Raw genomic sequence first — 22,523 nt, 5'->3', positions numbered from 1 at the left:
AGGGCCCTCGGGGGACACCAGTACATCAGGTTTATTTCTCCTTTGCTCTCAAGGGAAAGCGGGTATCCAAATCCTAGCAAAAACGGGGCCCCAGGGAGGGGAGCAGTCCCCTGGGTGGGCCTGAACACCACCACTTCCCTGGCGCGGGGCACAGCCCACGGGGCACAGCTCACCATGGCCCAGACTCCTTGTGCCTCAGGGCTTCAGGACAGGGCAGAGGCAGCACCAGCATGCGGGGAAGGTCCCCCGAGAACAGAGGCCACGGCCCAGCCTGTGGGCCGGCAGATCCCCCTCCATGTCGGCGTCTGTCCGCTCAGGCCTGCAGCCTCCAGACCTCCAGCGATAGGCCCCCGGAGGCGGCGACCACCAGGTTGCCCTCCGCGCAGATCTGGGAGGGCAGGGCAGAGGTAGTCAGGGGCGCTCTGGGCAGCTGGGCAGGGTGCGTAGGGCAGGGCCTTACCCCATTCAGCACATTGTTGTGGCTTCGGGTGCAGATGGTCCTCGGCGGATCCGTGGGCACATGCACCTGGTGAGGGGCAACGGGCGAAAGGGCGAAGGTCAAGACGTGCGCCGCCGGCTGGTGGGGCCAGGGTAGGGACGGGGCCTGTCTCGGGGCCTCACCCGGATGGTCTTGTCGGTGGACGTGGTGTACAAGGCCCCCAGCGAGTGTTTGATCCCTGTAATCTGAGACCTGTGGCCCACGTCAAAAGACTGCAGAAAGGAAGGACGGGACACTCAGGTAAGGGCTCGCCCAGGGTCCACCCGCCAGCCACCCAGGGCGTCAGGAGGTAGGGAGGAGGCCCAGGGACGGTGGGGCAGGGGCAAGCTCCCTGGCGGACCCGGACAAGCTGGAAGCGGCCGTTGTGGTTGGCGAAGACATGCAGCAGGCCCTGGTTGTCACCAGCCCAGAGCTGGGGCTCCTGGTAGGACATGCAGAGCAGGTAGGAGTCCAGCTGTGGGAGGGATACGGGACAGAGCAGCTCAGACCAGGCCAAGCCACCGCCCCGGTCCATCTGGGCCCGCAGGGAGGGCCCACCTGCAGCCGCTGCAGGACGCTGTTGGCCCGGCGGTCGAACACCACGAGCGTGTGGTCCTCGCTGCCCGAGATGATGTGCCGGTCGTCCGCCAGCAGCGCCAGCACCGCACTGGAGTGCAGCCGCCGGCTCTTCAGCAGAGCCGGGCCGACTTCGGGAGTGATGCGGGAAGGAGGGAGACATCAGAGCATCCGGGGGGGGCCCCGGCCTACACGAGGACGCCGGCACCTATCCCACTTGGCACCACCCTTGCTCTGCTCTGCGCGCCCCCATCCCGTCCCTCTCCCCGCCTGTCCCAGCTGGGCCTGGGCCATCCAGCGCCCCCAGATCTCGGCCCTCCCATCCCCCCGTCCCAATCCCATCCGCTCTCAGTACAGCGCAGACCTCAGCAAGTCCCAGCAGAAAAGGCTTCCACCTGCAGGCAGGTCGGAGCCAAGCCGCCCCCTCACGACACCCCCACCCGCCTCTGGCCCCACCTGGGCAAAGGCCCCCTAGCCCTTCAATTAAAATAAGAATGAATAAAGAAAAACAATGGAAAAGGCTTATGTGCTGGGCAGTGTTTTCCTAGGCTTTTTATGTCAACTAACATTTAATCCACCAAGGTTCTTACTGTCCTCTCCTCCTACTAAACCCTATGGCGCTGGAGTTATTAATCCAGATTTCACAGAGGGGGAGACTGACGTTCAAGCTTGACAGCTAGGAAGTGGGGGAGCCAGGGTCCTAGGGGCTGCTCCACCTCCCACAGTATTGAGGCTCAGAGGGCTTCCCATCCTCCCCGACACCCCAGATAGAGGGGGCTGCCTCTGCCCCCAACCCCCATCCCCCCCGAGTTGCCTTCCTTGTCCCAGCACAGCACGGGCCACTTGGAGTGGTCAGCATCTGGTTGTGACTGTCATCCCAGCCAGGCTGTGAGGGCAAGGGTCTCCTTCCCCAGCATGACCCCGGAGACCCCAGGCGGCTCTCCTCTCCCCACCTGGTTCCCAGGGCCCCTGGCCCACCTCTGGGGTCGTAGACGGTCACCTTCTTGTCATAGGTGCCAGTCACCAGGATGTCAGGCCGGTAGGACAAGCACAGCACAGCTGCCTTGCCCCTGGGAACACACGGACCCCAAGGCTCGGGCTGTGACTAGGTGGGACCCCGCCCGGCCCCAGCTCCCCGCCCAGGACCCCACACACTTTATCTCGCCGAACTGCTGTCCATCGGCCGCCATGTCCCAGAGCTTCACCGTGCTGTCCCAGGAACCAGAGCACACGCGGTGGTCCAGCGCTGCCAGCGACCACACCCAGCCCTGCAGACCGGACCCAGTGGTCATCCCCATTTCAGAGCTAACAAAATCGAGGGTCGGAGGAGGGAGACGACTGACCCAAGAACCCAGAGCAAGTCCGCTCCAAGTAGAGGTCGGGACTTAGGTCGGTGGGTCTGTCTGACTTCAGAGCCGAGGAGCCAAGGACGTGCACGCCCACACAGAATGATATTCCTAAGTCAAGTCCCTGCCGGAGTCCGCACCCGTGGTGCTTCGAGGCCACCTAACAATGTGACTAAAAGTGGGGCCTCCGCTCCATGACCTGAGCAAATGAAGTGCTCTCCCTCAGTTTCTTCACTGGGAAAATGGGCACAAAAAAACAACCCCCGCCTCAGGAGCCAATAGGCACAAAGCACTGGCTGGTGACTAACTCATTCCTCACCAGACTCTCCGAGGAGAGTGCTGCGTAACTGGTCGGTGCTACAGATGAGGACACTGGAGCACAGAGAAGTTGAGTCCCTTGCCCAAGGTCACACAGCCAGGGAGTAGCAGAGTGGGGATTTGAGCCCGGTGGCCTAGCTCCGAGACCAGGCTCTTGGCCACCTGCCTGGACCACCTCAATGACTGGTGGTGGTGCCCCTGCATGTCCGCCTCTCATGAGCTGACAGCCATGCTCAGAGCTTTGTGATCCCCACGGGCGGCCTCGTAACTGCCCTGCCCTACGCCTCTCAAGGTATACCTGATGTCTCCCAAGTGCCTCCTGTGTATCCTAGCCTAAGCGAAGCTCTACGGCATATTCATCTCATTCATCCTCATCCTAACCGAGCCCTAGACACAAGTTGAAACGGAGGCCCAGAGAAGTCCTACATCTCACCCCAGCATCGCACTAACAATGGCAGGACAAGATTTAAATCTATGATGTCTGGTGCCGAAACTCATGCCCTTAACCATGGCACCCTACCCAGGCCCCCCACCTCATGCCTGTCTGGCCTCCTAACCCCTCACCTTGTGGGTGCTGTTCTTCTCGGTGCCCAGGGCCTTGACTAGAACCTGGCTGGACTCCACCCCCAGCTGCCGCAGATCCCACAGGTTGACGTTGCGATCTCGGGAGCCTGACAGACAAAGCGCTCCACCCTGAGAAGAGAGTGAGGTGGTGGTGTCGGAGTCACCCTGGTCCACCCCTGCCCCCCACCGAGCCCCACCTCACCTGGAGCAGCAGCACCGAGTCAATGGAAGCGAAGTGCCCATCAGCCAAGCAGAAGTACTCAGCCCAGCGCCCATCCTCCGCCCAGCGCGACAGGTGTTGCTCCAGCTCAATGCAGGCTGTCGGCCAGTCAAAGTCCTCCTCTGTGGGGCATCGTGAGCAGGGTCCCCAGTGGGCAGGAATCCTGACGTCCACACCAGCTGTCCAAGCCCACCCCTGGCTTCCAGGAAGCCCAGCCTTCACCAGACTTGGAGAAAACCCCACCTGGATCCCTCACCCCACCCAAGAAGGCCCAGGATCTAGCTTTGGGACCACCAGCCACCCACCTTCCAAGCAGGTCTAGGACTACTCACCCCAGTTTCCAAAAAGTGGGTAACTGGAACCTCGGGACCACCTTCGCAGGCCTCAACCCCCAACCCAAGTGTGGAGGATAGTAGCCTCGGGATGTTAAGGTCCTGCCTCAACCCCCCCTATGCATCAGAACTGGGACGTTTTGCCTCCATAATCTTAACCAAACCCAGGGAAGTGTTCTCAAATGAGTGTCTGTAAACTTGGGAACTTTGTCGAGATGCAGAACTCAAATGCTTGCAGAGATTCAGTGGTATAATGGAGCTCAAGCAACTGTTTATCAAGCTGTTCAGGAAAGCCCCATCAATTCAAGGTCACCAAGCTGTCTTATCCCCCAGGGATCAATGACCTCAGGGGCAGGAGGAATTACCACCAGCCCCAGACTAGGCTAGACCCTGGGCTTGAGGATCGATCTGTGATTGCTGGTATCAGGGATCCTAACCTCTAAGATGTAGCTTGGGATCAAAGGTTGCAGGCTCTGGGCCTTTAGTCCCTGCCCCACCACTACCTAGGTCAAGACTGTAAGGGTGAGGGGCTTTGGCATCACCAGTTGGATTCTTGGCCTACCCTGAACCCCAAGAGACTCCAACAGCTAAGACTTCAAGTCCCTGTGTCAACCCCCAGCCAGGGGTCGGGGCCGTGGTACCACCAGACCCCAAGCCTGAGGCTCTTTGGATCCTGAGTTCAGGGACCCCAGCCCCCCAAGGCAGATTTCCACAGCCCCAGGACCCCCAGCGTCTGGCTCATGGTGCACCCAGAGGTCAGGGGCTTTGGCACCACCGGTAACTACCTCAGCCTCCACCCAAGCCAGGACAACCAGGAAGCCTGCTCCAGGGCTGTGCTCACAGCACCCCAGCCTAACCTGGGCAGCTGACCCCAGCCCCCAGGCGCGCGCACCTTCCACCACTGGGTAGGGCGCGCGTACGCGGCGCTGCGCGCGTAGCCTCCAGGTGACATGGTCACGCACGAGGTCCCGCAGCGTGTGGCACACGCGCGGCAGGACGTGGAGCACCAGGCGCGCGTCTAGGTAGGCGCAGATCTCGAGCAGCAGCTCCGGAGGAAGGCTCAGCAGTCCCGGGACCCCCACGGGCGCACCCTTGGACGCCGCCCGCGGCTCCAAGGCGCCAGGGGATGCGATGGGCGCGGACAGCAAAGGGGCGCGTGGGGGCGGCTGCCCGACTTTCGGCGGACTGAGTACGCGGGCCACGTAAGCCTCGGCCTGCGCGTCCGGGTCGGGCTCCGACTCCGGGTCCGAGTCATCTTCCCAGGCGCGGGGATCGTCGCGCGGCCCTGGGGGCAGCTCCATGGCGACCGGGTGGGCGCGGCCAGCCGGGCCCTGTCAGCCGAGGGCCTCGCGTCCCGTCTCCTAGGCAGCGCGAAGGCACTTCCGGCGCTGCTTGATGACGTTGAGCGCTGGCCGGAAGCGAGTGGCACGTGGGGAAACAGGCTGGATCCCGGAATCCCGCAGTTTTCAGGGGTCCCGTGGTGCAGCTTCGCTGGCCTTGTGCTAGAAAATGCAGATTCCTTCTAACAGCGTTTGTTAAACAGGCAGCTGACTCAGGTTTGACGCGGCTCTATCAAAGGCACCTCTCCCAGGTGGCACTGAGCTTAGAAATGCAGTCCCTCGGAGTTCGCAGTCTGGGCCATATGGGGATTCCAGCTCCTGTCTTTCCTTCCGGGGGCAAAAATGTGCGGTTGTTCCGCAGAGCCTCAGATTCTCCTAAATTACCTAAAAATCGTCCTTATCTCTTATTTACTGAAACTGTCTTTTGAGCAAGGCATTAACCGATCCATATAAATGTCTCAGAGCACTTGCCGTTCTGCCTCTTCAGATACCCAAATATGCTCAGTTACCACCTAAGCAGTGAGGCCTTCTCACAGTACTCTACTGTAAAGACGACCATTTTACCAACGTTCCCTCTTCCCTCCCCACCTTTTCTCTATGGGACATAACACTGTTCCGCTGTTTATTTCCTATCCCCTCACTAAAACGTACACATTTGTCGAATGAATGCTGGGTATATGGCAATGTCAGCTTTTTGTTTGTTTTCCCAAGTCGATGCAGGGGACCTTTGGCCCTGTTGAGGTTGCAACAAGATTTTATTCTGAGGCTGTGTGTCCCAAGAACTTCGCAATTTCTCATTTGCCTCAGTAACTGTCTCATACTTATTATACCTCCCACAGGCCAAGTGCTAAGCTTCCTACAAAAATGTCTAACCTGCCCAGTGACCCAGAGTTGTGAGGTTAGCCAAAGATGAGAGTGGTGCAAGACTCTGCCCCTTAGTTTAGTCTAAGGCAGATGGGAATCTTGAACCTGGGCTGTAACACTAATGGCTCCCTTTTAAATTGAGCTCAAGACGTTCAGTGAGCTGTAATTACATTCCATGGGACACACGACACGTGTATGTTACATTTAATCTTTGTCGTTCACATGCAGCTTCCCATTTTACTGGGAAGAAAAGTGAGAGGCTTGGGGTCCCAAGAAATGTGCCTGGTTAATTGCTTACTTATTTCCCTACTCCTGAATTATTTCATAGAGTCCTGGGCATCCCCACTTCTAAGGCGTCCCAAGCCCCCCCTCCAGATCTCTTCTCTATGCCAAAGCCAAGGATACAGGAGGCCAGATGGAGACCAACGGTTTCACAAGAAACTGATCTTTACTCAACAAAGTTCTACACAAGTGGAATCTCACGCCACCTCGGCGCCAGTCCCCAGCACAGCACAGTAACAAATGGACAGACCCTGGAGCCCGTAGGAGGAAGAGGGTGAGGGGGAAGGAGGGATGTGGGACAAAGAGGGACTGCAGATCGAGGCCAGTCAGGGTCCGCAGCCCTGGGCAGGGGAGAGGGTTGAGAAGCTGAAACTTCGTTGTGCAAAAATCAACCAAAAATAAATTAAAAAATTAAATAGTTTTCTTTAAAAAAAAAGAAGAAGAAAAGAAAGAAAACTAGAACCAGGCTCCCCGTCCCTGAAGGTGGCTGGAGCACCCCCATCCTGGGTGGAGAAGGGGTTACCAATCCCATCAGACACCCAGTCCATCCACAAACCCCAAGACCCAGCAGAGGATGCTCCAAAGAACTGGATTACCAGAAAATTAAATGGTACCTAATTTTTTTTCTTTTTTTTTTTTTTTCCTTTTTTTTTTTTAAACAAATGGCTTCCAGAGACCTGCTGGAGTTTCACAGGGTAGGGAAGCCAGTGGAGTTTATGGAATGTGCACCAAGTGCCCCTCGGAATAGAGGCAGGGCCTGACCCTGTCTGGGGAAGACACAGGGCTATGATGGGATTGGGTCTAGGGCCCTGCAGGGATGAACAGAACAAGCCCCAGGCTGTAGGAATCTAGTCAAAGCCCCACAGAACTCCCAAAGGGGCCCCCAGAAAAGTAAAAGTAGGGGAGGAGAAAAAGGAAAACACTAAGGGGGCTGCAGGGCCCGGTTCAGTTTTGAGGCCAACTGGGAAGTAACCACACACCCCCTCTAGGGGTGCCTCCCACACCGTGACTGCATCCCCAACCAATCCCAGAAGGTCCCCTAGAATCACTGCCCCGTCTGGTGGGGTCTTGTAGCCCACTGGGAGTTGTGATGAACAGGAAGCCCCAGGGACAGAGAGTGGGGTCAGGGGGTGTACCAAGTTCTCCTCCTCCAAAGCGCTTCATTTCCTTCTTGCTGGCAGAGCATAAGCTTTCATCCTCTGTCCCCCATCGATTAAAGGCCCCGGCCGCAGCCCTCAAGTTAAAACTCAGGCTGGAACCTGAGAGGAGGGCTCTCAGAAGCACAGAGAAACGGGCCGCCCTTGAAACAGACTTGCTTATGGAGAGACACAGGGAGTAGGGGTCAGCAGCTCTGGCTGCCCCCAGCTCTCTTCAGGAAAAAGGCCCTGGCCCAGCGTCTTCAAAAGTCACTGGAGCACAGCTGCTGGGGGGGGCGGGGAGGGGAGAAGAAAGGGCAACCTCTGGCCAGACCCAGCCCCTCTGGCCGTCCCTGCTCTTCTGGCTGGGACCGAGCAAGGAACGGGGCCACGCAGGCTGTGGCTGCCACCGAGCTGGCAGGAAGTGTGCGGAGCAGATCCCGAAGCGTGCGCGTGCTGACTTGGCGGCCCAGAGACGGCCGTCCTCTTTCCCCGCCCCAGGGGCCCAGCGGAGGCCCCCACCCCACCCAGCCCTCCCCAGTCACCAATGCCGGCAAAACAGCAGAAGCTTCTTAAACTCTAGATGCAGATTACACGGAAGGCCTCACGGGTTAACTCAGGGGTTCACTAATTCTACTGTCTCCATGCAGTCGGGGAAATGGTGGGGCGACCGGCCCAGCCTGGCTGGCTGCAGCGCCGTACATGCGTGTGTCCGCGGGTGTACGTGTGAGCGTACGTGTCTCTGCAAGGACCCCCCTCCCCGCCTGCTTTCCCCTTGCCTCAGCCTAAGCCGGAATCGCACGGCCGTGTTGAATCTTCCCTCCCGCGAGGCTGGCCCAAGTGGGCTGCCAGAGGTAACCCCGACTGAGAGCAAAGGGCCCTTGCTGCCAAGAAGTCCCACCCCCCCTCCCCTGTTTGTAGGATGAGTGTGGAGACCCCACCCACCTGCCTGCTGGCCGCCAGGCCACACACACTCATGGCAGGTAGGTGGACGGGGAAGGCGTCTGGATTTGGGTCCCGCTCACTCCTCCCTAACCCCCCTCGACCAGGGCACGGCGACTTCTGGACGCAGCGCGCTCCCCAGCAACCCCTCCAACGACGCAGACAGAAACCTGTGGAGAGAGGCGGGGGTCAGGGCCTGCACCCCCCACTCCCCCCAATAGCAACGGCCCGCCGGCGTGCAGCCTCCTCACCTGGCAGTCGTGACGCTCGTCTAGACCCCGTAGAAGGCAGCCAACCTCTCCTTGAGCAGAGGCGGGAACTGCTCTGAGAACTGCTGCCAGTTCTCCTCCCCAACTTGGTCTTTGAAGCCGTGGAGAATCTGCGGGGAGGCGGGGGGTGAGGCGCGCCCCAGCGCGGAGCCCTCTGAAGGCAGCCTCTCTCCCCAGAGGCGCCCCCTCGCCCCCCGCCACTGCCTCGCAGGAGCTCACCTTATAAAACATGTCCCGAAGGTCATCCTTCGGGCTCACCCAGGAGGCTACAGCGTCGCAGAAGAAAATAAAGTCCTGAAACGTGACAGGTCCTGTGTGAGGGGCCGCCCGAGCCCTGCCCCAGCACCTTCCCTCCGAGCCCCAGCTGCCCCAACCTGCACGACGCCCCCGGGGTTGACGCCTATCATCATGCAGATGCCTCGGAAGGCTGAATCCTTCTCCTCGTTGTCCCTGATATTCCTGAGGGACGTGCACCTGTGGGGGAGGTGAGCGGCAGGCAGTCAGCTGGTGGGGCTGGGGCAGGATGGGCATCTGTGGGGGGCAGTGGGGAGCAGCAGGTCAGCGGGGCTGGGGTGGGACACGTTATCTACGTGGGGTGGGGGGGGTTTCAGCAGGTGATGGGCTAGGACGGGCATCTGGGGGTGGACACAGACAAGGGAGCAGGTCCGGCCCGCCCTCCCCCACCCCCGCCCTGCTGTCCAGCCCACCAGACGCAGGCCCCACATGGTGTGGGGGGGGGGGGCCACACACCAGGGCCGGATGAACTGCTGCAGCATGGGTGCCACCTCCTGTGGGCACACGTAGCCCAGGCGGCCGATGGTGATGGCTGGAATGGCAGAGGGACTCGTCAGGCGACCTGCAACCCCGAGCGGCCCCGGGACGGTACGTGGCGGGGCCTCTGGCACGAGGCACCAGCCCCGCCCCGTGGGCCCCAAGGGAATAGGCCCAACCAGGGTCTCTCCGAGGCATCTTCCCCGGGGCTCTTCCCAGAACCCCTTCCGGGTCTTTCCAGACACCTTCCCTGGTTCTTTCCCGAGGTCTCTTCACCACTACCCTCCCAGCTGGGAAGCCCAATCCCAGGTAAGGGGACAGCAACTGCTCAGGCCTGGTGCCCACCTGTGTTTTCCAGCAGCGTCTTGGGTGTGTTGGGCCGGTTGATGATCTCCACCAGGTTGTTGAGGACCATCTGCACGTAGGGCTGCATCTCCGCCCCTGGGGGACCAGTTAGTCAGAGCCCCGCATAGCCCATACCACCCATGCTGACCCCCAGCTACATCCAGATACTGGCCAACTGCAACCAGTGAGGGAACAAAGAACATTCTCCAGCTGGTGCCCGGCTCAGGACCCGTGGCCAACCAGGGACAGACCCACACCTTCCAAACACCAGAAGCTTCCCTGAAGTCATTGCTCAATACCAGGGTTAGACCACATTACCCAGATTCCCTGGGGGGGGCGGGGAGTGGAGAGAAGGGAGAAAGCGGCCAAAATCTCCCCACCAATCCCAGTGGGCCTTTCGACCAACTGCACGGGGTGGGAGGTCACAAACAATCCAATCAGAATAGGCCTCCTGTTCGGCCTCTTTAGAAAAACCAACCACAGGTGCCCTTTCAGCCATTTGGCAGGATCCTGAGAAAACGACTCAGAGATGTCTTCTTGCACACCCAACTTCAGTGATCCTCAAGAAGGCCCAGGGCTCTCTTACGGGGGACCTGTCAGGCGGAGCCCAGGTCCCGCCCCCAGCGGGGAACAGGCCAGCGAGGGGGGAGATGCAGGGCACTCACCCATCTGCATGCAGATCTCGCCAATGGCCCAGGTGGCATTGTTGCAGACAGAGATGAACTCAGGGTTCAGGTTGGTGCCCAGGATGGGCATGAACTCGGCTGGTGGGGAGAAGGAGGAGTGCTGAGCAGGAGGGCCAGCCAGAGTGAGCTCCTGGACCTGGCTGGGCAGACCCCATCAGACAGTACGAATACAACCCAGTTTGGTCACTGTCCTCCCAAAGTCATTTCTCCATCATTTGAGGCCAGAGCTAGGGTCATGGGGTCACGACAAGATGGGCGTCCTACCGATACAGGGCTTGACATGGATGAAGCAGGCTTTGGTGAGATCTCCCAGGAGCGCGAAGGAGCTCTGCCGGACCTCAGGCATTGAGTCCTGGGCGGGGGGGTGTGTGTGTCAGAGCAGGGTCAGTGTGGCAAGGCTCCCTGCCCCCCAACCAGCTGGGGTCCCAACTAATCCCTCAGGGCTGGGTAGCTGGGGGAGCAGTCCCTGGGGCATGGCCTGACCCTGTCACTTCCCATCACAGGCCCCATCTGTAAATCTGGGACTCGGGGCACACTGAGCCATAGTGTACCCCTGCCCTGCTCGGGGTACTGCTACGGCAGGGAGCAGGCCTAACCATCCTAACACACTGGGCATGCATGTGTGTAAAGCTGGAAGGGCTTCTGCTTTCATATATCCTTCTTCTAATTTTTTTTTTTTTAAGTAATTCCCATGCCCAACATGGGGCTACAACTCACGACCCCAGATCAAGAGTCACAATCTTCACCGACTGAGCCGGCCAGGGGCCCCTCGTTCCTCTTTTAAATTTTCTACATTGTTAGCTTATTCAATGAGATTTGACTCACGTCTTACTTAAATCACTTTTTAAAAGAAGTACAAGCTTCCCCCACCCTCGCCCCCGGTGGGTCCCTTTCTCCAGATGTCCTCTGGGCACCACCAGGGCCCCGAGTCACCCCAGGGTGGCCCGCACGGGCTGCCGAAGGGCTTCCCTGCAGTCAGAGGGTTTGCAAGGGGCCCACCCACCTGCATACACTGGAAGAGCAGCGTCATGATGTTGCTGCGGGCCACCAGCTGTTCCACGTGGCCACCCAGGCCCTCGGCCAGGCCACTGAGCAGGTCCAGCGCCACAATCATGAAGTCCTTGTCAGGGGCCTCGTACTGCTCAGGGTGCTGGGTGTACATCTGGGCACATATGGGGCGGGCGGGCAGGTAAGGGCAGTGGGCCGGGGCGAGGTCAGCCGCAGAGGAGCGGGCGGTGGGGCAGGGGTGGTGAGATGCTCACCATGGCCTGGGCCAGAGTCTTCTGCACCAGGGTGACACAGCGCTGGTAGACAGGCTCGCAGTAGGGCAGGAAGCCACTCTGCAGGGCAGTGGCCACCGATGATAGGCACTGGTCGGGAGGAGGGCAGGAGAGGTGAATTCGGGAAGGGTGGAGCAAGGCTTTGGGAGAGGTCCGGGAGCCCACCCACCTCCAGCAGAGGGAAGAGGTCCTTGTCTTCATCCTTGAGCTCGTTCCACTTCTGGATCAGCGGAGGCATCAGCTTCTGGATGTATTCCTGGAGAGGGAGCATGAAGTTGGGGCTCCCGGGGGTGTGGGAGCAGCCTGGCACCAGCGGGGCTCCCTGTGACTCAGAGGCACCTACTGCCTCAGTGATGAAGTCTGAGCTCCTTGCTGGGGCTCATGGGGCCCTCCGAGGCCTTGGCATCCAGCCAGACCTCCAGGCCCATCTTGTCCATTCCCTTCTCTCCGTCCCTAGCCCCGCCCACCCCGCTCGGCCAGGGTCAGCAGCTCCCCACTCCTGCAGGCCCCTGAGCTTCCCCAGCACAGCACTTACCATGCTGTCTCAAAACTGTCTGTCTCCCCCACTAGACTGGGAGCAGGGCGAGGGTAGGGGCTGGGTCTGTCTGCCTGCCTGTTGAGGTCATGCCCAGGTCCCTGGCGTGCAACACGGGGTGGCCGCCAGGTCACTGGATGCAGAGAGGCATAAGGCTCAAGAGAGGGAGACGCTGTGGGGTCTCACCGGCTGGTTGAGGTGGTGGCCCACAGAGTCGGCCAGGGTGCCGATGGCGTCATAGAGGATGAGCAGGTTCTTGTGCTGGTACTTGCCGAAGGCGAAGACGAGGGTGTCCAGGATATAGCTGAGGTAGGGCACCAGCTCTGTACAGGCCTCCTCCTCCAGGGTGGCGAAGGCACTGGAGTGGGGAAGGGGTTCAGTGGGTGGCCACAGGGGGGGCTGGGCCTGGGGGCGGGGGAGGCACGCCCTTGGGATCAGCCAGTACGAATACGTGAGAAATCAGCGTGATGTCAAGGGACATGAGTGTCATCACTTCCCAGAAGGCAGCCGTGGGGCAGGGGTGGGGGCTGTGGGGCCAGGTGTCGAAGGTCACCTGCAGGCCGCCTCCTGCACCCTCTTGTTGCCATCCAGGATGCGCTTGAGCAGCTCTGTCATCAGAGGCTTGAGGTGCATGTCGGGTGGCTGGCTGACCACCCAGTGGGCATAGCGGCTCAGCGTCCAGCAGGCGATGGAGCGGACCAGGGCCTTCTTGTCTGACAGGCACTGGATGAGGTGTGGGATCAGCTCCGGCAGATAGGGCACCATGCCCTGCATGCAGCCTGCAAGGACCAGCACAAGGGCAAGCCTGAGCCCGGCCACAGCCACCCTCCTGGAAGAGCTCAGCGGCATCTAAGGGCGGGGGGGGACGGGACGGGGACACTAAGGCTGGGAGGTAAAACCACAGAAACAATGGCTCAGTCACAGAAATGGCAGAAGGCAGGGCCAGGATGGGAACCAGCCTTTCCCCTCCATTGGCGCCACCTGCCACGGTCACTCATGAATTCATAGGGCCAGGCAGCACAGTGACCAAAATGGACAGAAAGTACTTTTCTTTTAGTTTTTAAAATTTTATTTATTTTTTATTTCTTTATTGTATTTCTTTATTTTTTTAAGTAGGCTGCATGCCCAGCATGGAGCCCAGCACGGGGCTTGAACTCATGACCCTGAGATTAAGGCCTGAGCTGAGATCAAGAGTTGGACACTCGACCAACTGAGCCACGCAGGCACCCCTCTTTCCTTTTTTTTTTTTAAACTTAAGCTCTAGGGATGCCTGGATGGCTCAGTCGGTTACGCGGCTGCCTTCGGCTCAGGCCACGATCCCAGGATCCTGGGATCGAGTCCCGCATCGGGCTCCTTGCTTGGCAGGGAGCCTGCTTCTCCCTCTGCCTGCAGCTCCCCCTGCCTGTACTCTCTCTCACTCTCTTGCACCTACTCTCTCTCTCTGAAAAGTAAATAAATAAGATCTTTAAAAAATAGATAAATAAATAAACAAACTTAAGCTCTACACCCAATGTGGGGCTCGAATTCACAACCCCTAGACCAAGAGTTGCACGTTCCACTGACTGAGCCAGCCAGGCACTCCAAATACTTTTCTTTTGAAACATTTCTTGGATGTTTGAGAGTTTTCTATTTTTCATCTTTAAAAAAAAAACAAAACTGTGAACAGGGGCACCTGGGTGGCTCAGTCGTTAAGCGTCTGCCTTCGGCTCAGGTCATGATCCCAGAGTCCTGGGATCGAGCCCCGCATCGGGTTCCCTGCTCCGTGGGAAGCCTGCTTCTCCCTCTCCCACTCCCCCTGCTTATGTTCTCTCTCTCACTGTCTCTCTCTTTCTGTCAAATAAATAAATAAAATCTTTAAAAAAAAAAAAAACTGTGAACAGGGGCGCCTGGGTGGCTCAGTTGGTTGAGTGTCTGCCTTCAGCTCAGGTTGTGGTCTCAGGGTCCTGGGATCGAGCCTGCATCGGGCTCTCTGCTCCACGGTGGGTCTGTTTCTCCCTCTCCCTCTGATCTCTCGATCTTGATGTCCCTCAAATAAATAAAATCTTCAGGGGCGCCTGGGTGGCTCAGTCGTTAAGCATCTGCCTTCGGCTCAGGTCATCATCCCAGGGTCCTGGGATCGAGCCCCACATCGGACTCCCTGCTCTGCGGGAAGCCTGCTTCTCCCTCTCCCACTCCCCCTGCTTGTGTTCCCTCTCTCGCTGTGTCTCTCTCTGTCAAATAAATAAATAAAATCTTTAAAAAAAAAATCTTTTCCCAGAACACCTCGTGAAGCCCATTAACATAAGCACACGTTACCGTAACACACACTGTGCTTATTATATAAGGAAACCTTTCCTTGAATAAATTTTATTTTTACTTATTTATTTATTTTATTATTATTTTTTTAAAGATTTTATTTATTTATCTGAGAGAGAATGGGAGACAGAAAGCATGAGAAGGGGAGGATCAGAGGGAGAAGCAGACTCCCCGCCGAGCAGGGAGCCCGATGTGGGACTCGATCCCGGGACTCCAGGATCATGACCTGAGCTGAAGACAGTCGCTTAACCAACTGAGCCACCCAGGCGCCCAACCTTGAATAAATTTTAAAAGCTCTCCAGGGTGGAGACTCCTGCTGCCGGGTCTGAACCTTCTATGACAGGCCTGGATGCTGAGGTGGTCACGAGTGACGCGGGCAACACGTTCATATTCCCGTTCACCCAGCTGCACCATGGGTGGCCGGGGAAGTGGTATAAATCTCTCGGCCCCCCAGTCTCCCCATCTGTGCACCCCCACCTCATCAGGCGGGCTGCCCGTGGTTATCGCCGAAGCCGTAACTGTGCCGACAACCCACAGAACTGCTGTCTGTGAGAATTAAAGGGAGGGCCTGCCTCGTGGGGCCTGGGGGTTCCATTCAGGCCCAGAGGCCGAGGAGGAGATTCAAATCCATGAGCTGTTTGGTGGGGGCTGAGCAGGCCTCTGAGAGAGAAGCTGCGGCTGGGGTCCGCCGGGCCGCACGGCTACACGACACAGCCCGGCCTGGAGCAGCTCCGCGGTCTCCCGCCAGCACAGGGCTCCGAGGTCAGGCCCGACCACGCCAGTGGGGCACTCACCCTCAGCGATGGCGCCCAGCACCAGGATGCCTGACTCTTTGACCACCCACTCAGGGTGGAAGAGGAGGCCCTTGAGCAGGGGGAGTAGGTGGGGCAGCAGTTCCTCCCGGAAGACGTTGGCCAGGACATCCAGCGCAGCTGCCGAGCACTTCCCTGGGACGGGGGAGGGGAAATGTGGGAGCAGGCTCAGGGAGGCCCTTTGGACAGGTTGCCAGCCTCCTAGACTGCACCTCCCCAGGATCAGAGATCATGATTAGAATCTTCACGATCTGCTCTGAGTAGGTCTCTCATCACCTCCCGAGAGGCAGCCCCTGGGCTTACTGCCTTCCCCCACCACCACCCAGCCCCCACAGGCCAGGCCACGCACTCAGATTCCAGTCGGACAAAGCATCGTCATCATCATCATCCTCTGCGTCCTCTGAGCCATCAGGCCGCTCAGCCTCATGGGGCAGCGTCACTGTGCGGGACTTATGGAAACGTGGCTTGATGTCCTGCTCACTGTCGGGGACTGCCTCGTCCTCCTCCACGTCCCCCTATGGGGCCGGGCAGATCACTAAGCACCACTGGGAAACCCAGCCTCAATGCCCCAGCCCTCACCTGCCCGTTTATGCCCGGCAGTGGACCCTGACTGACCTTGAGCAGAATGATGTCGATTTCTGAGTACTTCATTCCATTTACCAGGATGGGGATCAACCTGTTGGGAGAGAGGCTGCTCATCGGGATGCAGGGGCCCCCGAGCGGGAAGCATCAAGGAGCCAAGGAGCAATGTATGGAACTTAGGGGTATTATCCTGACCTAGTTTTAGCCACTGGGACTGGGACAAAGCAGACACCACTCCTGGCTCCACAAGAGGGTTCTTGACCCAGACCTGGCCACTCAGGGAATTCCAGAACTCTGAATACACCAAGAAGCTTAGAACAGTGTCTGATCCCTAGCATACTGTAAGGCAAGGAGGACTTACGGCCCTTCCCTGGGATGGGCCAGGTCAGACGAGCAAATAGGCAGGGCAGCTCATCTCCCCAGCTGGAGCCCATGCACTTGGGAGGTAGAAATTGATTCATGACTCAGGGATGGGCAAGTGATCCAAGTGGGTCAAGGAGGGTCAGCCCTAGGACTTGTGCTGGAGATACCGGTTGAGAGAGAATTTCTTTCCTCTGAGGTTCCTAAGCTTGAAGGTAGCAGAAGGCCCCAGCACTACCAAGGGGGAAGGTCGTGCCCGACGACAAAGGCAACACCGAGGGCGTAGATCTGAGATCACACAGACGTCTTTTACATCCTTTTGAGCACCTGGATCCAGCTGTGCCCAAAGCCTTTGTCAACTTTTCATTTTTTTCATCTACAACTTACCTAATTTTTAAGTCATTAAAAACTATCTTATCACTTGCCAAATCAACATACACAGGGATAGAAAGTAAACGGAGATAGAGAACACAGACTGAGGGTAACACAGGAGCTAATCAGAGGGAAGGCAGAGCACAGAGAGGGATGGAGGCCGAGGCGGGGCAGAGGGCAGGGGTGGCACTCACTGGACCAGGTGGGAGGCCAGGACTTCCTTGCAGATGGGCTGCTCGGCCAGCGTCAGCCAGAACTCACAGGCCTCCAGGGCCACGTTCTCATCGTGGTCCTGGGTCCTCTGCAGCATGTACTAGGGCAGGGTGGGAGAAAGGCTAAGGCCCGGCCTGGCTAGGGGTGCCCTCCCCACTTGTCGCCCACCCCACAGAACACCTGGGCCTGCCTTGGTGGTGCACACCTGGATAATGCTGTGCATGTGGGGGATGAGCCTGTCGATCCGCACTTCCAGCAACATCACCAGGGCACGGCACACGTTCTTCCGCACCTCAGGGTCATCGTCCACGGCCAGGGCGAACAGGTGCTGCAGGGAAGGTGGGATCAGCTGCAGCACGGCCCTCAGCCCTTGCCCTGCTCAACCCCGGCCCGGCAGCCCACCTCGATGAAGGTGTCAATGTTGTCCATCAGCGCCTGGGCCCGGTCCATGATGAACTGGTTCACGCAGGCGATGGCATGGGACCTGGCAGCGAGTGGGCACCTGGGTCAACCCTGACCCCGCCCCCTCCAGGCCCCCCTCCCCGGGGAGCCACACCCACCGGATCTTTGGGCTGCAGTGCTTGAAGAACTGTAAGAACTTGGGGATCATGATGTTGAGCGGCCTGTTAAGGGCATCACTGTCCAGGAGCTCAGACGAGTCTTCGCAGATCTTCTGCAGGGCTCCGAAGGCTCCCTGAGTGGAGAGGAGTGGGCAGGCAGCTGTGAACCCCAGTCCCACCCCAGCTCCCACCCAGGTGGGCCACAGCTGGTCACCTACCTCACAGGTGTTGTAATCCTCCGAGTTGAGCAGGCTGCACAGCTGGGGCAGCAGCTCGGGCCACATCTGCAGCTCGCCCTTGGAAGCGATGGTGGTGATGAGAATGCCTGGGGCAGCCGGGAAAGGACGCTGCCTCAGGCTGCGTGCTAGGTGCGGGCCTGCCGCGCACGCGCTCCGCTGGCTCGCAGGCCGTCCGGGTGCAGTCCCCCAGAAGCCCTACACACTCCTTTCGAGATCCTCTGAGCCTTACTGTAATCCAGCTCCGTTGCAGGCCCTGGGATGCAGCACAGAACTAAACACAAAATCCCTGCCCTTGGGGGCTGCTTGTCTAATGAGAGGCGCTTCCAGGTAAAAATAAATGAGCAAAAGACCTGGGAGGCTAGATGCTGAAAGCTAAGGGGGGGGGGCGTTAAAGCAGAAAAGACGGCTGGCAAGGGCGGAGGTTGAGGGCAGCAATTTTATTTAAGTTTATTAATTTTTTTTTTAGCAATCTCTACACCCAACGTGGGGCTTGAACTCACGACCCTGAGATCAAGAGTCTCATGCTCTTCTGACCAAGTCAGCCAGTCGCCCCATTTTAAGATGGGTGGCCAGAGGAGGCCTCACCCAGGTGATACCTTGCTATGTGAGCAAAGACCTGAAGGAGATGAGGGACAAGCTATCCAACTCCCGGGAGCAAGAGCATCCCAGGCAGAGGGAATGGCAGGTGCGAAGGCCTGGGGCAAGGGCAGGCCCTGTGTGTTCCAAGATGGGCGAGGAGCCAGAGGGGCTGAGCAGAGCGGGGGGGGGGGGGGGGGGGAGGCAAGTGGGAGGTGGTGAGGGCTGAGAGGTGACAGGAGCAGGTTGTGACAGCCCATTAAGCCCTGGGGAGACTTGTACTGCTGAGTAGAAGCCCAAGAGCGGCCTGCAATAGGCATGTGCAGCGCGAGGGCCGAGAGGCGGTCTGGTAGCTGAGCTGAATTCAGGTGAGGGCGCTGCAGAGAGTGTACTGGAAGCCAGGAGGTGGCAGTGTTTCCCCAGCAGGGGTAACACTGGCCCTGCCATCTCTCCAGATGACCCTGCCTCCTGCTTCTGCTGGGGAAGGTGTTACCTGCGGTAGGGAGACCGTGAGGACTGGGAGTGCAGTCCCAGTCCCAGTCCCAGTCCCATCCCTGTCTGTGCGACCTTGGCCACATGGCCTGACCTCTCTGTGGCCCAATGGGGGATAAAAGCACGGGCCCCTAGGACTATTGGAAGTTTCAATACCTTAATTCAAACACTGAGAGCAGAACCCGGCTATCTAGTGAACTTGGTAAATCCGATCCTTCTGCTGGCCTCACAGGGGGTGTTGTCAGGGCCCCAAGATCAGGACTTCTAGCAAGCCCGTATCTGGCTCAAATTTAATACTATTTTTCTGTCTTTAATGCACGTTTTTAAGGTTATCTTCCCTTTACCCCATGCAAATATCTTTTCACTTAAAAGTCACATACAACTTTCTCCGAAAAGCAACTTTTAAAAGTTGACGTTAAAGAATAAAAACATAAGTCGGTTTTATATCAACCACATCTCAGTAAAGGTGGGGAAAAAAAGCAAGTCAGTGACAAAGAACTGCGTTGGTGTTTCTCAGTAGCGAAGACGCATGAGGTGAAATTGCTGGAGAATTCTCAGTTATCCTTCTGTTAACTCACTCAGGCAGCCCTCCGGGAGTCAGGAAGGGTCCAAACGCAAACCAAACTCCCGTTTCACCTCATCATTATTGGTGAGAATCAGCTGAAGACACCAAGCTCCACAAGATTGGGGGGGCCCTCATCTTCTAATGTGTGACACCCTCAGGACCCAAACAGAATTCTGGACATTGAGGGACTGCCTCCAAAGTGGGAATGGCTGCTTCAGGAGGGAGTGGTTCAAAGCACTAGGCCTGCACTGGTCGCTTTTGAGGTCTGCCACTTACCAGGTAAGTCCCTTAACATCTCTGTGCCTCAGTGTCCTCATCTGTAAAATGGCAATAGTAACAGTGCTACCATCCACGATACTGGAGTAGTCAGTGAATCGATACCCTTAACACGCTGAAAAGCTCCTTCGCTGAGAGTAAGGACTTGGGGAGCCACTCACTCTCACCTATGGTAGCTCGGATGAGTGAGGAGGCATCGCCAATGTTGTTGAGACACTCCTGTTTGATGAAGTCGGCCACAGGTGGCGGAAAGCTCTGGTAATGTGCCTTCACGTTGTTCTTGAGGATGAGACCACTGAGGGAACGAGTTGGCTCATCTGGGGGTGGAGGGCGGAGGGTCAGGGGAGCACAGAGGAGAAAGCGGGGTCCCGCCTGAGTGGAGGGGCACTGGGAGCATACCTTCCGACTTGAGTCTGGTCAGGACAAAGATCAGGTAGTTGTTGAAGTCGGGAAACTGGTTCAGTTGTTTGAGTTTCTGCCAGGTTGTTAAGGGACTTGGGAGACAAGGGCCTTCCCCAGGTGGGTCCCCTTACTGTCACGTAGCTAAAAGCCCTTCTGACCACTGGGACCAGGCGGACAGCTCCTGAGACCCCACCTGTCAACCCCCATGCCAGAACAACACAGCGCTGCAGGCACACCAAAGTCATCCAGCGGGTGGAAGAGCACACCTGAGCTTCCCATCCACTCTCGGAGACCTGGCCGGAGCAGGAGAGGGTTGGCAGAGCCGCGCTGTTGGACCAAGGCAGCTGCTCCTCGGTCCTGCTCATGAACAGTCCCATGTTGCCTGCTTTTTTAAAAAAAGAAGGGAATCCAGATTTTCAAGTAAAACTTGCTGATAGTTTAAATACCTTAAACTTTAACTTATTTTAAGCATCAACCAGTAAAAAAAAATGTTAACCATAAACCTAAACAAAAACTACGTGCCAGCCAAACGTGTTCCTTCCCTCCCCCACAGGGCCACATTTCCTCTGGAAATGGGACCCAAGAATTCTAATCCCCAATTCTGCCAAAACTAGCTCCTGCCATAAGAGAGTCTGGGAATTAGGGAGTCAGCCCCTTCCTCTGGCCTTCAGGGGCTGCAAATGTCTGCCCTGTTCCCCCTAGGCCTGGAAGGAAGGAAGGAAGGATACGTCCTGCACGATGCGCTGCGTGGCTGTGTTGGGCGACTGCGAGTCTTTGAGCAGCTGCAGGACCTGCTGCAGGCCCTGCTCATCTGGCTGCCAGTCCATGGCGCAAGGTGAGCTGCGGGGGTAGGGGCTGGGGTCAGAGCTGGGTCCCGGGGGCCCCGTGTGAGACCCGGGCTGAGCCCCCGTGGAAGTGACTGTAGCGGCAGCGCGACGGGAGTGCCCTCGGCGGACAGGCGGAGGCCGCCGATCCACACCAGCCCAAGTGCGGGGTCCCCGCCAGTTGCGCCATCCACGTCCGCGCAGTCGGGCTCGGGAGCGCAGGTGAGGGGCTATGGAAGCCGGCCGCGGCCCTCAGCGGGCCCAGCACAAAGCTTTAGTTCCAGGGCGGCCCATGCCGCCTCCCCCGGCTGCGGGCGTTACGGCTTCCGCCAGCCTCACAGCCGCCAGGCAAGGCCCCAGCCACCTGTCCATCCAGGGGCCCTGCTCCAGACCGCGATAGCGCCCCGGTCCCCCTGGTCTCCCCGGTCCAAACACGGCCCCCAAAGAACCCTCTTTTCCCGAAACCCAGCCCTCAAGCTCCGCCAGATCCCAGCCGCCTCCTCCGCCTCGGTCTGGTCACTGAGCCTCCCAGATGCACGGTCCCAAGGTGCTCCAATCGTCCCGATCCCTGCCACCTCCCCTAATCCGTCCCTCCAAACTGAACCGTTTGCCAGACGCTCCTCTTTTTGGCCTAGCCTGTCTCCATCCAGAGATTCCCCTTAATCCGGTCCGGAGCAATCCCCGGACAGGTCCGAGTTGCCTCTCCGAATGAGAGCCAGCCAATCCCGCCCACCCCGTGAAAGATGACCCCTGGACAGGTCCCCGTCGCTTTCCCCAATCAGGTCTGGCCAAGTCTTCCCCCCCACCCCCCCACCCCCCCACCTCCTGCCCCAGTCAGCATTAACTCCTGTTGGCGGATCTCTGTTGTTTCCCGTAATCAAGTTCGGCCAAGCCCCCCACCACCTCGAGGTGGAAACCCACTTGGTCCGATCTCTGCAGCTTCCCCCAGTTAGGCCTGGCTGAACACCTCCCGGAGCATTCCCCCCAACGGATCCTAGCGACGCCTCGAAGTCAGACCCAGCAAAGCCCTCTAGAACGAAGTCTGACGACCCTCCCTGTCAAGGTCCAAGAAGACCCCCAACTTTTCAATGAGGCCTTCCCCAACCAGATCCAACCAAAGCCCCGCCTAAATATCCCCCCACATACACACCCAATCCTCACGACATTCCCCAATCAGGCCCTAAGCAGTCCCCAAGCGCTTCCCCCAGATCCCCTCCAGCCCGACCCCAGCCGCCCCACTGGCCCGATTCTCGAGGCACCGGGGTCTCGCCCGGCTCCGAGGCCCCACCCCCTAACCCCGGCTCGGTTTCCCCCTCCCCCGCCCCGGCCCGCTCTCGCTGCCTCGCGAATGGGGCCCAAACCGGGTTCTCGGCCTTTCCCGGTCAGGCGCGGCCCCGACGGTCGGGCCGCGCGCGGCGCAGACCCGGAGCCCCGCGGGGGTCAACGCAAGCCCGGGCCCAGCCGGTCGGGCTTCGGGTAAGGCCCACTTACCCGGCCCCGGGTGGCAGCAGCGGCGCCTTGCGCTGCGGCTTCTCCTGAGACTCGCGCGGAAGGAGGGAGCCAAAGAGAGGGAATGAAAAAAAAAAAAAAAAAAAAAAACGCGGCCGTGGATGAACCGCGGCGGCTTCCGTACGCCGTTCAAATTGGCCCAGCCGAGCCAATCGGAAGGCA

General features: G+C 58.6%; 2 protein-coding genes and 2 non-coding genes across 10 annotated transcripts; all 4 read right to left on the bottom strand.

The window, feature by feature from the left end:
* Positions 1 to 13: 13 nt before the first annotated feature.
* FBXW9 (F-box and WD repeat domain containing 9) lies at positions 14 to 5,135 on the bottom strand. Of its 4 annotated transcripts, XM_045862938.3 has the most exons (10): positions 4,727 to 5,135; positions 3,485 to 3,624; positions 3,283 to 3,411; positions 2,210 to 2,322; positions 2,033 to 2,124; positions 1,037 to 1,185; positions 840 to 953; positions 622 to 711; positions 461 to 526; positions 14 to 388 (listed from the first exon to the last, which is right to left on the bottom strand). In XM_045862938.3, the coding sequence occupies exons 1-10, from the start codon at positions 5,133 to 5,135 to the stop codon at positions 314 to 316; spliced, it is 1,377 nt and encodes a 458-aa protein (XP_045718894.1). In that variant the 3' UTR covers positions 14 to 313. The 4 variants fall into 4 exon arrangements, with proteins under 4 accessions (XP_045718894.1, XP_045718893.1, XP_054360875.1 ...); XM_045862937.3 differs by having other exon boundaries at positions 840 to 1,185; XM_054504900.2 differs by having other exon boundaries at positions 622 to 953.
* A 1,332-nt stretch (positions 5,136 to 6,467) lies between these two features.
* TNPO2 (transportin 2) lies at positions 6,468 to 22,439 on the bottom strand. 4 transcript variants are annotated; one of them, XM_045862933.3, is made up of 25 exons: positions 22,344 to 22,439; positions 20,757 to 20,868; positions 20,026 to 20,101; positions 19,794 to 19,943; positions 17,697 to 17,803; positions 17,479 to 17,612; positions 17,321 to 17,402; positions 17,124 to 17,246; positions 16,900 to 17,018; positions 16,007 to 16,067; positions 15,741 to 15,906; positions 15,374 to 15,526; positions 12,838 to 13,063; positions 12,471 to 12,642; positions 11,919 to 12,005; positions 11,732 to 11,839; positions 11,473 to 11,631; positions 10,734 to 10,821; positions 10,449 to 10,547; positions 9,784 to 9,879; positions 9,418 to 9,523; positions 9,042 to 9,141; positions 8,887 to 8,961; positions 8,650 to 8,777; positions 6,468 to 8,568 (listed from the first exon to the last, which is right to left on the bottom strand). In XM_045862933.3, the coding sequence occupies exons 2-24, from the start codon at positions 20,853 to 20,855 to the stop codon at positions 8,670 to 8,672; spliced, it is 2,694 nt and encodes an 897-aa protein (XP_045718889.1). In that variant the 5' UTR covers positions 20,856 to 20,868; positions 22,344 to 22,439; the 3' UTR covers positions 6,468 to 8,568; positions 8,650 to 8,669. The 4 variants fall into 4 exon arrangements, 3 of the variants coding, with proteins under 3 accessions (XP_045718889.1, XP_045718892.1, XP_045718891.1); XM_045862936.3 differs by having other exon boundaries at positions 8,676 to 8,777; positions 9,418 to 9,493; XM_045862935.3 differs by having other exon boundaries at positions 8,430 to 8,568; positions 9,418 to 9,493.
* LOC129045458 (small nucleolar RNA ZL2) lies at positions 10,617 to 10,692 on the bottom strand. Its single transcript, XR_008505207.1, has one exon. It is a non-coding gene; the product is annotated as a small nucleolar RNA ZL2 (small nucleolar RNA).
* On the bottom strand, positions 12,714 to 12,783 carry LOC123835069 (small nucleolar RNA SNORD41). The gene has a single exon (XR_006788627.1). It is a non-coding gene; the product is annotated as a small nucleolar RNA SNORD41 (small nucleolar RNA).
* Positions 22,440 to 22,523: the final 84 nt, after the last annotated feature.

Source organism: Mirounga angustirostris, unplaced genomic scaffold, assembly GCF_029215605.1.
Source record: "Mirounga angustirostris isolate CCGP_5_RB_7025 unplaced genomic scaffold, mMirAng1.0.hap1 SCAF_1, whole genome shotgun sequence".
NCBI classification, from domain to species: Eukaryota; Metazoa; Chordata; class Mammalia; order Carnivora; family Phocidae; genus Mirounga; species Mirounga angustirostris.
Note: the sequence above shows the minus strand (reverse complement) of the source record. Positions and strands in the feature narration are given on the sequence as shown.